The sequence below is a fragment of the Platichthys flesus genome, chromosome 16 (assembly GCF_949316205.1).
Source record: "Platichthys flesus chromosome 16, fPlaFle2.1, whole genome shotgun sequence".
Taxonomy (NCBI): domain Eukaryota; kingdom Metazoa; phylum Chordata; class Actinopteri; order Pleuronectiformes; family Pleuronectidae; genus Platichthys; species Platichthys flesus.
The window spans coordinates 16405128-16417915 of record NC_084960.1 but is presented as its reverse complement, the minus strand read 5'-3'; the positions used below and the strand labels follow the sequence as shown (position 1 = coordinate 16417915).

At 42.8% G+C, this 12788-nt stretch overlaps 1 protein-coding gene across 1 annotated transcript in view; it reads left to right on the top strand.

Annotated features, from left to right (window-relative positions):
- Nucleotides 1-12788, top strand: part of cacng2a (calcium channel, voltage-dependent, gamma subunit 2a) — a 58359-nt gene extending 45571 nt beyond the window's left edge. The window contains exons 3-4 of the mRNA XM_062408993.1: nt 9651-9791; nt 10780-12788. Of these exons, the coding sequence (XP_062264977.1) occupies nt 9651-9791; nt 10780-11315 (677 nt within the window). The 3' untranslated portion in view covers nt 11316-12788. The remainder of the gene's footprint in view (nt 1-9650; nt 9792-10779) is intronic.

Here is a 12788-nt window from a genome sequence, read left to right as displayed (position 1 = left end):
TGTGCAACAGACAGAGGCAGAAAGTAACGTATTAACTTTGCTGTGTAGATCACAGGCTTTTCTTAACACACAGACACCGGTACCGACTCTTATCACCACAAACTCTCTGGACAACTTTGTCGGTATGTTCCACGTGTGTCACCGCTTTTTCACCGGGAGATATTTTTTTATTTTTTATTTTTGCGTCAGTCACGTGTTAGAAGTCATCAATAAAAAACGGAAGAACTGTGGAGCCCGGTGCATGTCTGAAAGCAGCGATTCTCATGCGTGTGTCATGGGAAGAAAAAACTGAAGATTCGCTGCTCTGTGTGATCGTGACCTCCACCCAAATCAAAATGGCAACCTCAGTGCTAATCACAGTGCTCCTGAGTGCATCCTTTCATGTGGGCCGAGGCCAGAGCTTCAGAAACACAAGACGCCACAGAGGACGCCACCGTCTTCGGCTATTAGCACGGAGGTCAAATCTTTCCTTTGGATGGGGTCGTTGTTTTCTTGCAGCCGCAGATTGACAGCGTTTTACCACAGAGGAGAGTCACCACCGTTCTCTCTCTCTCCCAAGAGGCCTCCGTCAGAACAATGTCACCCTGGCTGAGATGATCTCTGCTCACCAGGCCGCCCCGATAAACAGATGAACCGCAAATGAGCGTCACGGTTGGTTTGGGAAGGTGATGATATGAGGTCAATGCCATTACCGTCTTTTACTAAATGTGCACAAATTACCACATGCAGCTTTTTTTCAAGCCCAAATTCTAAAGAAGCCTGTCATTTATCATAAAACATAGTTCAAATCAAAACTGTCTAAAAAAATAACTTTTTCATCAGTAATCATGCATCAGTAATAACAATGAACATATACACAAAAAATAATATATCAGTAAAAGGTACATTTTGCCCCAAATACTTTACCATTACTTAAGATAGAGTCCATTGTTATGTAAATACTTTAACTTAATGCTATTTCAACCGTGGCAGCAACTATAATTTGACCAACATGTGTGCAAATGCAGCCTTCTGTCTTTATTTTATTTGGACAAATTGCAAAGATTAACCGACAGTGTTAAGAAGTGCTGGGATTATTTGTTTTTTTGACGTATGAAGGGCACGAAGGTCCTGTATCTATATTTTTGTTCCTATAATTTTTTGACTATTATAGCTTATTTTCTTCCGATGGAAAATACTAAACACTTTAACTTTGATTCAGTCCTTTAAACAAATGTATTTTAAATTATCACATTCTGCAAGACAAATTTGCACCTTAAATTGAGTGTTTAAAGGTTTTGTTTAGCCTTTGACTGAAATTATATTTAATATATTTCATGTGAGCTACTGGACAGGTATGAACAAAAAGATAATCACTTTTATTGTTGTAGGGTTTTATGTGAGTCCAGTTTGAAACCTTCAATATGTCAGAGGTGGCCTAAAGCTAATGTTTACTAGAAGGTCAAACATCCATTGACTGTGTTGGATGGTTGTGACAGTGGATTATGCTGCAGGAGGGAATGTATTCATGTTTGATGAGTCACAGTCAGAACAATCAGACCTGTAGCAAGTAGTGACTATGTTTACATGGACTAATATTCTGACCCTAATTAACCCTTTTCTGAATAAAACATTTTGATGACGATATTGCTGATAGAATTTTCCATTATATCCAATATTCCATCCAACAGTGTCATTATGACTCATATCAACGTTACGTACTTGTTTACACTCTAGCCCTGGGCATGTGTTGTCAAGATGTTAGTAACTGTCATTTGTTGATGTCACAAACTGCAACAGGACATCATTATGTGATTTAAGACGTAGACATGTCGACCAGAGACATAATGCTCCACATGTCTTTATTACTTATTGTGATTATAACCTAAATAAGATGAAGGGAATCAGAAAATTACATTTATATGGCAGCACTTTACTCAGATCATTGTCTTAATCTGGTTGATGTCCTTACTGTTATATACACTGTTGGATATAATAATGAATACATCTAGTCAATATTGTTACCTCTGTAAGTTTTAGTCAGAAATAGTAACATTTTTTGGCACTTCTGCTTAAAAAAGAATTTGTGAAATTTTCAATGATCAAAATAGTTGTGATTGTTAGTTTTCTGTTGAATGATCAATCAATTAAGCACTTTGTCATGGCTGAAATCCGAATGTCATCACGATGATGATAGTTGGAAAATGGATAAATTGCCCAAAACAGGGAGAATCTGGATAATGGGACGAAAATAAGTCGATGAATTCCCAGAGGTGTGTTAAACGTCACATCAGAACTTCTCAGCTTTTACTCATGGGCCAGTTAATACATGCCAGAGAGTGAAACCTGCATTTATTCACCAATCAATTCAAGTCAAATTACATTCTGCCTGCAAGGTTAGTTGTCATCACCCATAAGCTTTTAGCCATAGAACGGGAGCCGCGTAAGCATCCTTGCAAATTAGCCACCAAAGCTAATTTCCTTTCTCGACACACCTTGTTTCACACTGTGTATTTTAACACAATCAGCAACCGCCACCAATTTTTTTTTTTCTTTCTTGTTATTTGTGGATGTGTGATGCATCATGGGGCAACGAACCTGGACGAGGACGTCGCAAGGGCTCAGTATTGAGGAAGAAGAGGAGGAGGAAGAGGAGGTGTAGAGGGGATTAAGACGCGTTTGTAGTGCTAAATCAATGTTCCTGTGAGTTGAGGCACCTGATTAGCATGACCCTGTCCTCCAAGTCAGCACATTCATGGCTGGGGGAGGCTGATTAAGAGCCAATGCTAATTTACCCTAAACCCTGTCAATGAAAGAGAGTGAAATAGAAAGGTCAGAAGATGCAAAGAGGGGAGTGTGCATTTTAATTCACATGTATGTTCACATGCACTGTACATGTGTGTTGTGTTTGTGTGTGCATGGTACCAAGCACCAGGTGTCCTCTGCATGAAAGTGACAATACAGTTTCTCGAGAAAAAATGTGTCTCATCGCAGTAGTGAAAAAAGTACATTTACTCAAGTGTAGTTTTGAGGTACTTTCAATTTGAATACGACAGAAAAGGATACCTCAGTGTCAAAGTGAAAACAAATTTTTACAAATTGATCTTGATTAATCGAACTATAAATTTGATAATGGTGACTTAATTATCATCGTGCAGAGTTTACAAGTTAATCGTATACTTAATATTAATAAGTCACCATGAATGTATAGACAATGTAGATCTGGACTGCAATATATCCATAAAGACTCACTGACTTATATTTGACTTCATAATATAAATATGAAATGATCCAAGTTTGTTGTATTTCAGAGTTTGGTGGATTGTCTCCTGTGTTTGTTTTGGGAAATTAAAGCAACTGCCAGTCAATGTGAGTTTCATTTCGACGTGTATGGAACTGATTCCGATGCTCAGATGCCTTTAATTTTGCGACTATTTACCATTCAGTTGCATGAGGGGAGACACAGAAGAAGCCGAGCAGCTAAGGGCCTGCATGGCTGCTGCGTCTCATTAAGTTGTTTGTCAACCGGCATTGAAGAGTGTCAGCGCTCGGACACCAGCCTGAGCTGCAGCTGTGCCGATCAATACAGTACACACAGTATCTGCTTTCAGCCTGTGAACAGGTTGGCACGCATGCTGGCAGGACGGCAGGGTGGCAGGGCTAACCATCTCCTATCCCGGTGCAGCCTGCACCAGCAGGCCAGGCAGAGCAAGACACTGCCTGTGGGGACATGTCCTTGAGCTAGCTAATCACATGCAATTTGTCTTACAGGCTAACTTAGCAGGATATGCTAACATCTGACGCTTATAATCAGAAGAGACGTCATCAAAACGTTTCTTCTTGTTTTTTTGGTTTTTCAATGTTCTTCCAAGCTCAGTAATGGCTGCTCAGCCTTTGGCTATCCGCAGAAGGGCAAAGCAAAAAATCTATTATAATAAAGATGATTCACAACTGTTTTAATTCAAAAGTCATCAGCAGAAAACATAAACATGATAAAGTGTGTTAATAGCCATCACTGCTGAGTGTACAGTGAATGGATGTTCAGCCCCTGAAACGGTCTTAGACTCGATGTCATAAGTCATTTTCAGTCATGACCTGTGGGTAAAATAATGAGAATGGGATACAGAGTTTACCCAGACTTTTACTTTCACACATGCACAATGCAGCAGGACGCGTTTACAAAAGCAACAGATCCATTGCATTATTCAGGCGCCTGGTGGAGCAGCCATGTGCAACAGACAGAGGCAGAAAGTAACGTATTAACTTTGCTGTGTAGATCACAGGCTTTTCTTAACACACAGACACCGGTACCGACTCTTATCACCACAAACTCTCTGGACAACTTTGTCGGTATGTTCCACGTGTGTCACCGCTTTTTCACCGGGAGATATTTTTTTATTTTTTATTTTTGCGTCAGTCACGTGTTAGAAGTCATCAATAAAAAACGGAAGAACTGTGGAGCCCGGTGCATGTCTGAAAGCAGCGATTCTCATGCGTGTGTCATGGGAAGAAAAAACTGAAGATTCGCTGCTCTGTGTGATCGTGACCTCCACCCAAATCAAAATGGCAACCTCAGTGCTAATCACAGTGCTCCTGAGTGCATCCTTTCATGTGGGCCGAGGCCAGAGCTTCAGAAACACAAGACGCCACAGAGGACGCCACCGTCTTCGGCTATTAGCACGGAGGTCAAATCTTTCCTTTGGATGGGGTCGTTGTTTTCTTGCAGCCGCAGATTGACAGCGTTTTACCACAGAGGAGAGTCACCACCGTTCTCTCTCTCTCCCAAGAGGCCTCCGTCAGAACAATGTCACCCTGGCTGAGATGATCTCTGCTCACCAGGCCGCCCCGATAAACAGATGAACCGCAAATGAGCGTCACGGTTGGTTTGGGAAGGTGATGATATGAGGTCAATGCCATTACCGTCTTTTACTAAATGTGCACAAATTACCACATGCAGCTTTTTTTCAAGCCCAAATTCTAAAGAAGCCTGTCATTTATCATAAAACATAGTTCAAATCAAAACTGTCTAAAAAAATAACTTTTTCATCAGTAATCATGCATCAGTAATAACAATGAACATATACACAAAAAATAATATATCAGTAAAAGGTACATTTTGCCCCAAATACTTTACCATTACTTAAGATAGAGTCCATTGTTATGTAAATACTTTAACTTAATGCTATTTCAACCGTGGCAGCAACTATAATTTGACCAACATGTGTGCAAATGCAGCCTTCTGTCTTTATTTTATTTGGACAAATTGCAAAGATTAACCGACAGTGTTAAGAAGTGCTGGGATTATTTGTTTTTTTGACGTATGAAGGGCACGAAGGTCCTGTATCTATATTTTTGTTCCTATAATTTTTTGACTATTATAGCTTATTTTCTTCCGATGGAAAATACTAAACACTTTAACTTTGATTCAGTCCTTTAAACAAATGTATTTTAAATTATCACATTCTGCAAGACAAATTTGCACCTTAAATTGAGTGTTTAAAGGTTTTGTTTAGCCTTTGACTGAAATTATATTTAATATATTTCATGTGAGCTACTGGACAGGTATGAACAAAAAGATAATCACTTTTATTGTTGTAGGGTTTTATGTGAGTCCAGTTTGAAACCTTCAATATGTCAGAGGTGGCCTAAAGCTAATGTTTACTAGAAGGTCAAACATCCATTCAGTATATCAACAAATCAATATATGTGTCTCGCCCTGTGCAGTCCTATTTAACATGGTGTATCATGGACTTTTGTCTGCACTAACCCGTCCACAGCATAGACTCGTCCCTGTCTGTCTGTCAGCCTCTCTCTCTGTCTGGCTCCCCCCCGGGGGCGCTGCTGTGCTTAAACACCCCCCCAGGCAGGATCCGATGCGCTGACAGGGGCTGTGCAGATCCTTAACGAAAATGAAGACGTGAAACCTCCAGAAAGTGGTGAGGGAGGATTGACTTTAAATAAGTGGCCTCTCAGATAGAAGCAGTTCCAGTGCCCTGAGGCAGAGTTGTTGCCACATCTTCCCCCGGCAATCCCGGTGGTTGGCCCTCACTGCAGGCAACAAGCTGCTGGGAGACAGCGTCATGCATGCACTGTGTGGCCACACTCAGTATTATGCAGGAGAACAGAGGGCATCCTGGCATGAAAAATGTGCAGGGAGTTCAGCTTTTTCTTATGAGGTAGAGCATGGTCAGCCAAACCCAGGGGCACCTTGAGGCAGAAAACCGCAGTCCCAACTCAGGGACTACATACAGAGAATGCAGGACTGGAGAAGGAGAAACACTGTCGGCCAGCCGATCCTTGGAGGCCATGCAAATGAGCTGGATTCTCTTGAATCCTAGAAAGCTCCAACATCACAAACCTTCAACATCACAAACCTTCTCGCTGTTTTCCAGAAGATTTAAATCCAAGCCACATGTCACAGCCTATAATGAGGCTCAAATGAAGTTTCTGTTGATAATGTCAAGACTTGGCAGCAACAGCTTCAGAAACTAAAAAGACCAAATTCAACATGTTTACAGGGTTAACTTTTTGTCTGCGTGACATCATTTAAAAATAAAATGACAGGTTGTCAGATGCTAATTGAAGTGAAGAGGCTAAATCACGTCAGTGTGATCAGATCTTTGTCTAGATGAGTGCAGTTTATATCCTCTTCTCTCTACGTTTGTCTGCCTCTCTGAGGTTTCCTGCAACTTGTCACCTAAGGCTGATACACTATAAAACAGACAAATTGTCAGCAATCATCGAATTTAGCTGGCCCTCTATCCTTTTGTCTCTGCGAATGAAGCTGATGGATGAAAAAAAAGCCATGGTACCCTCTCTCAGGTAATGTTCTGTGAACGAGCAAGTCAATACCTTCATGGTTAACGGGGAGTGGCGGGGGGGGGGGGGGGGGGGGTGGAAGAGTGATGCATTTAGAGCAGGACACTGGAGAAGGGTCAGCTCTCAGGACAACTTAATATTTAATCAACCCGCCGCACCAGTAACCCTAAACCCAACAATCCCCTGTGGTGGAGCAAGGAGACATGTGGGAGAAGGGGGGGAGTATCACAGAGAAAGACAGAGGGGAGAGAGAGGGCGAAACAACACTTTATCTTTCAAATTGTCTTGCACTTGGACTGAGTGTGAAATAAGTGGGCGAGAGATGGGGGAACAAACAGACGATGAGACGGGGGACGTTTGGTGGTTGACAAAGACGACGAGATGACCGCGTGCAGCAGACGAGAGACGGACAGATGGAAGAAAAATGGAAGTGAGGTGAATAACGGTGCTCAAGTCGTCTCCATCATACAGAACGGAGTTCAGTGGACGGGCAGTTTCAGGCAAGGTTAAAGAAAGAGATAAGCACATGGTGATGTTGAATGATGATATGATGAATACAGGCGGGCCATTGAGCACAGACATTACACGGGTCAGGTCAAAAGCACATTCATAAAAGGTGCTCACTAATGATGTGTGACGTTCTCAAACTCAGACTTAGAGCTGCGGATATTTTCTTGATATCTTAAAACGTATTTTGTCTTTTTGTGTGGCTGATTCAAGTTTAAGGGTTTTTTACACAGTAAGAAAACAAAGAATAGATAATTTAAAGAATATGTGAATATTGACAATATTTCTAATCACTGCTGTCCTGACGACATAACATTTACATAGAAATATTTAAAAAAAACTTAACTTGAGTGGCTTTTAGAGCCCAGATGGTTTATTAAACTTTACACAATACAAACATTTAACAGAATCAATGAATCAATGAATGAATCAATGAATTTCTCTTAAAGAGGGTGCCTGTTATTTTAGGTAGTTCTTATCACACTGATGTATGTTCAACGGTACATGTTTCTGATAACTCTGGTTTTAATGAGTTATTTGATTATATAAAAACGAGGTAAAACATGATTGACAGCTAAGACTGACTCGGGATTGGTCAAGTACAGGCAGGAATTAGCTACCTCGACTCTATCCAGTGTTTATTTCTACTTTTTACTTTTTATTGGTTGAGGAGTACACGACAAGGAGAAATCCGAGAGTAGACGTAGTTTCACACGAGCACAGAAGCAGAGCAAGGGAGAGGAGAAGAGCTGAAGCTTGGAGAGCACGAAACGTAAGCACAAGCAGGGTTTTGAGTGGCAGCATTACAAAAACTGAACAGGAAGTCAAGAAGTCCTGCTCTCTAACTGAAAAAAACAACACTCCGGCCTCCTCCCACAGTCCAAAGACATGCAGGTTAAGTTAATTACAGATTCTCGATCGCCCATTGGTGTGAATGGATGTTTGCTGGTGACCTGTCCAGGGTGTACCCCTGCAATTGCCCAATGTCCTCCGAATTTTTGTGCCTTATTATAATGAAATACTTGATAGGTTATAAAAAAATATACAAATAAAAGAACCCTGGTGGAATTTGAATGAGCTGAAAAGTCACTGATGTATTTAACATCTGACAAGGTGTCCCAAGTAGTTGTTGCTGCATTTTAAGGCGTCACAAAGCAAAGTGATGGAGAACCACTCTGCCGGTGTTTCATTAATGAAACTTTAAAAGCTTATTTTCATCAGAGCTGGGTGTGGCACATTATTTGGCAGGCAATGGATATGAGCTGCAACAGCACTCAGCCAAAGGAGCCTTATCAGGTGCTGGTTGTCCCCGTGGTTACCACCCAGCGGTCGGTGAGCAATGAGCGCCCAGTCAGCCATGACCACCACTCGCCACTCTCAGGGCGGCTTCCCCCACTGAGGTGGCTGACCGTCATGTCACCTCAGGGTGCAGGGGGGTTGAGGATAAGTGGATCCCTGACAGGGAGAAAGGTATACGGGGAGCAGAGTGGTGAATGGCAGCAGGAGGCAGATGGGCCTCCAGGAGCCCTGGCGGGTCCCTGTTGAGGTGCAGGTGGCCCAAGTTCAGCACGGAGCCACCCGGCTTTAATACTTAGGGTAGAAGCTGGGAGAAGTGCTGATGCGGCAGCCATATGGGAAATGAGGTGAAGTGGTGAAGAATGTACCAAGGCTGAAAGTTTAAGCGTGCATGTTAAACAGGAGAGAGGGGGGAGGTAAAGTCAGAGGCTAAAGGATGGCAGGAGGTGACAGAAGAAAATAAAGGACGGGTTTGAGAGACTTCCTCTGCAAACAGTTCTCTGACTCCAGCATGACTTCATTGTACCCAACCACTTATCTCCCCCTTTTGACCCTGTCTTGACTGCTAACGTGACTTCATATTCTGTTTCCAGTTTTTTTTTTGCTTCTTATTAATTAGCTGCAAGGACGCCGTTTGCTTTTCAAGGACATGCCTCTGCACTGCAGCATGGCTCGTATACATGCCAGAGCCCCGTAGCCCTTTTGTTGACTGCCGTTCACATAAAGCAGCGAGGCAGTTCGCTCGGAGGTCTGCGGAGAAGTGTGCGGAGAGAGGGAGGGAGAGTCAAGCAGCGTGATTGCATAAGGTTGGATAACAGGCTCACTGTGGGGACACACACTCACTAGACAGTGTTGATGGAGTCTTTCACAGGCCTGATAGGGTGTTGATTGGGATGTGTTCACACACGAGGAGCAGATGCTGAAATGGATTCTAATGTGCTTTTCTGTCTTTGTTTCCTCTATTTCTCTGCTGTCCCAATCACACCCCTACCTTCCCTTCCCTCACCTCCATCCCCCCTTCCCTTTTTTCCTCCTCCACTGATTTCCAGGTGCTGTGCGAGCCTCCAGCATCTTCCCCATCCTCAGTGTCATCCTGCTCTTCATGGGAGGCCTGTGTATAGCTGCCAGTGAGTTCTACAAGTCACGCCACAACATCATCCTCAGCGCAGGGATCTTCTTTGTGTCTGCAGGTGAGTCAAACTCCTACAAAGAAATACAGAAGGCCAGGCATCAATTCAATGGGCAAGAACTTCTTTGAGCAGCTGTGTATTGAAACTATAGCCTCCAAAGTGCACGGCTGCACAAAAAAAGCCTTGCTATGGTCCAAGAACAGTGGCGTCAAACACCATCACCTTAATAAAAGATCTAAGCCTTTACTTAAAGCTGAATACACAAGGTCACCAGGGAGCCGCAGTGCTTCAGTATCTTGCCAAGGACACTCTTGCATGCAGAAGGGAAAGACTGGGATCGAACTGCTGACATTCTGGTTGGAGAAAGAACGCTCTACCCCTCAGCCACACATCCCACCTGTAGATCCAATAGGAGGTGCACCAACCATTGACTGAATATAAAGATGGACAACATATCAGCTCCCCCAAAGTGAAACCAAATCATCTGGATCACCCCCTGGTGGCAAGCTGCAGTATAGGCCATATATTTCGCCTTCTTCATGTTGGCATACTGGAATTGGACTAAACTAAGATGTCAAGTGAAGACGCTCCTTTCTTTCCTCTCCGTCCTGTTGCTGGGCTGAAAGTCACCCACTGGGACCCATCTCTAAAAATACAATCTCTCTGACACTGTTTCCCTGCGATCCATCTTGGCGGATTTATCATGTCAACCATTTCTCTGTGTGCGACTAAACTAATGAGTGAAAGTATTTTCTGTATATATGGATTAATAATACACAGGCTTTCGACGCAATGAATGATCTTCGTCGAGAGCCTGTTTCTCACTGAAAGGGCAAAGATGAGGAGTCAGTTCAGCATGGACCTGATAGTTCACAGTGAATCAGCATATTAAACATATGTGGTATGATTCTGCACATTAAATTAATCATACACCGAGAATAACTAGCTCATCCTGAATTAAACTTTTTGTTTCTCTTTCCTCTTTTCTTCAACTCATTACCCATAATTCACTCCTCCCTTGCCCATGCTGCATCCCCCATCCTCTTAGGTCTGAGCAACATCATCGGGATCATCGTGTACATATCAGCCAACTCGGGGGACCCTTCAAAAAGTGACTCGAAGAAGAACAGCTATTCTTACGGCTGGTCCTTCTACTTCGGGGCCCTCTCCTTCATCATGGCTGAGATGGTTGGCGTCTTGGCCGTGCACATGTTCATCGACCGTCATCGGCAGCTCCGAATAGGGGAGCGCGCAGCCGACTACCTCCAAGGCTCAGCCATAACGCGGATCCCCAGCTACCGCTACCGCTACAGACGTCGCTCGCGCTCTTCCTCCCGCTCCACAGACCCATCCCACTCCCGCGACAACTCGCCGGTGGGCCTCAAGGGCTTTAGCGCGCTGCCATCCACGGAGATCTCCATGTACACGCTGCCCCGGGACACTCTCAAGTCCTCTGGCACGCCAACCGCTACCTACAACTCCGAGAGGGACCACAACTTCCTGCAGGTCCACAACTGCATCCAGAAGGACCTGAAAGACTCGAGCAACACCAACACAGCGAACCGCCGCACCACGCCGGTATGAGGGAGTTGACACAGGCCAGGCCGGCCCGGCAAAGAGTGGAGACCAGGAGACACGGGAACCCCTGTGGGTGCAGTACGCCCCTGGAGAAGATGGATTTCCATGTTTATAGACATTTGTTCTTTTTGTTCAGGTGCATGACTTTTCCATTAGCATTGTTGAGAGAGTTTCAACAGGTCTGCTGAGTTCCTGGGTGGAATAGCAGAAGCGTGAGCCAGGTTCGTACCGAGAGAGTGAGTTGTGTAATTTTTCTGCACAGGGTGCTTTCATGAGGGCACTGAAAGCGAGAGAGGGGAGGAGGGGGGAGTTGATTTCATGATTTCATTGCCCTTTGGTTTGACATTTTTGCTCCACAGTTTGTTTGGAGCAACAGGTCAAGCTCCCCCTAAGCCAGCCCGTCACCTCTTTTATTTATTATCTAATTTGTTCATGTTTTGCATTAAAACTGTGAATTGTTACAGTTTGGGATTCAGTACGAAATAGCCCAATCTGTAATCTCTAACAAAGGTACTATATATATATGTATTACTTTTTATAAATAAATTATTACGTTATTAATCAAGAGTTACAGACTTTACCGAAGCAAAAAAATGAAAAAAAAAAGTTATAACTAAACCAAGTGCTGTTGATAACACGAGAAAAGACTCTTTAGTATCTGTTCATTTGAAGGTTGAGAACCAGCAAAGGGCCTTTCAGTCGCAGCAGTACACAGCGACTGACGCCGCCAGTGAAAGACGCTGAAAATGAACGGTAGAATAATATCTTTTCTGTTAACAGAACCTTCTCGTCTTTTTCTCAGTCCCTGTTCGCCTTCTTTTTCGGGGGGAGGGTCGTAATGGGAGTATTGAACCCCTCATCAGAAAGAACAAACAACTAAAGGGGTCAGAGTTCAAAAAGCAAAGACTCCAAATACGACTTCTGCAGAATAAAAAGGAAGGAGCAGAGGGGAAGGAAAAGAAGTGGACGTCGAACAAAAATAAAAACAACTTAAATATGAAATAGTACGAGAAAAGCTAAGTGACTCACAAGTTCAGAAATTAAATGCATGCGATAAAATTACAGCAAATCTGCTCTTGAGAAACTTACGTTTTAAAGATTAATAATTGTAAGGGGAAAAAAGCAAAAAACGATAAAGTTTTAAGTATTAATGTTTTCATGTGTACTTTCTTATTTTTTTTTTTTATTTGGTTCATTTTCTCTTATTGCTCTTGTGAGACAAACCAAACATTCTACTCTGACAAAAACTGCTTTTTTAAATGGTTTGGTTGATTTCTTTATAAATATATAAATATATGTATGTATGTATTTTATTTTTAAAACTCACACAGCCTTAGTCATTCATTTGGTTCTTTTTGATTTTTAATGTGTTGTTCAATTTGAAAATGAAATCTTTAAAGGTGCCAAAACCGAATGAACTTATACTTGGATGCATCAAGTCCTGATGAATAAAATACGAACCCTAGGGGGAACAAATCA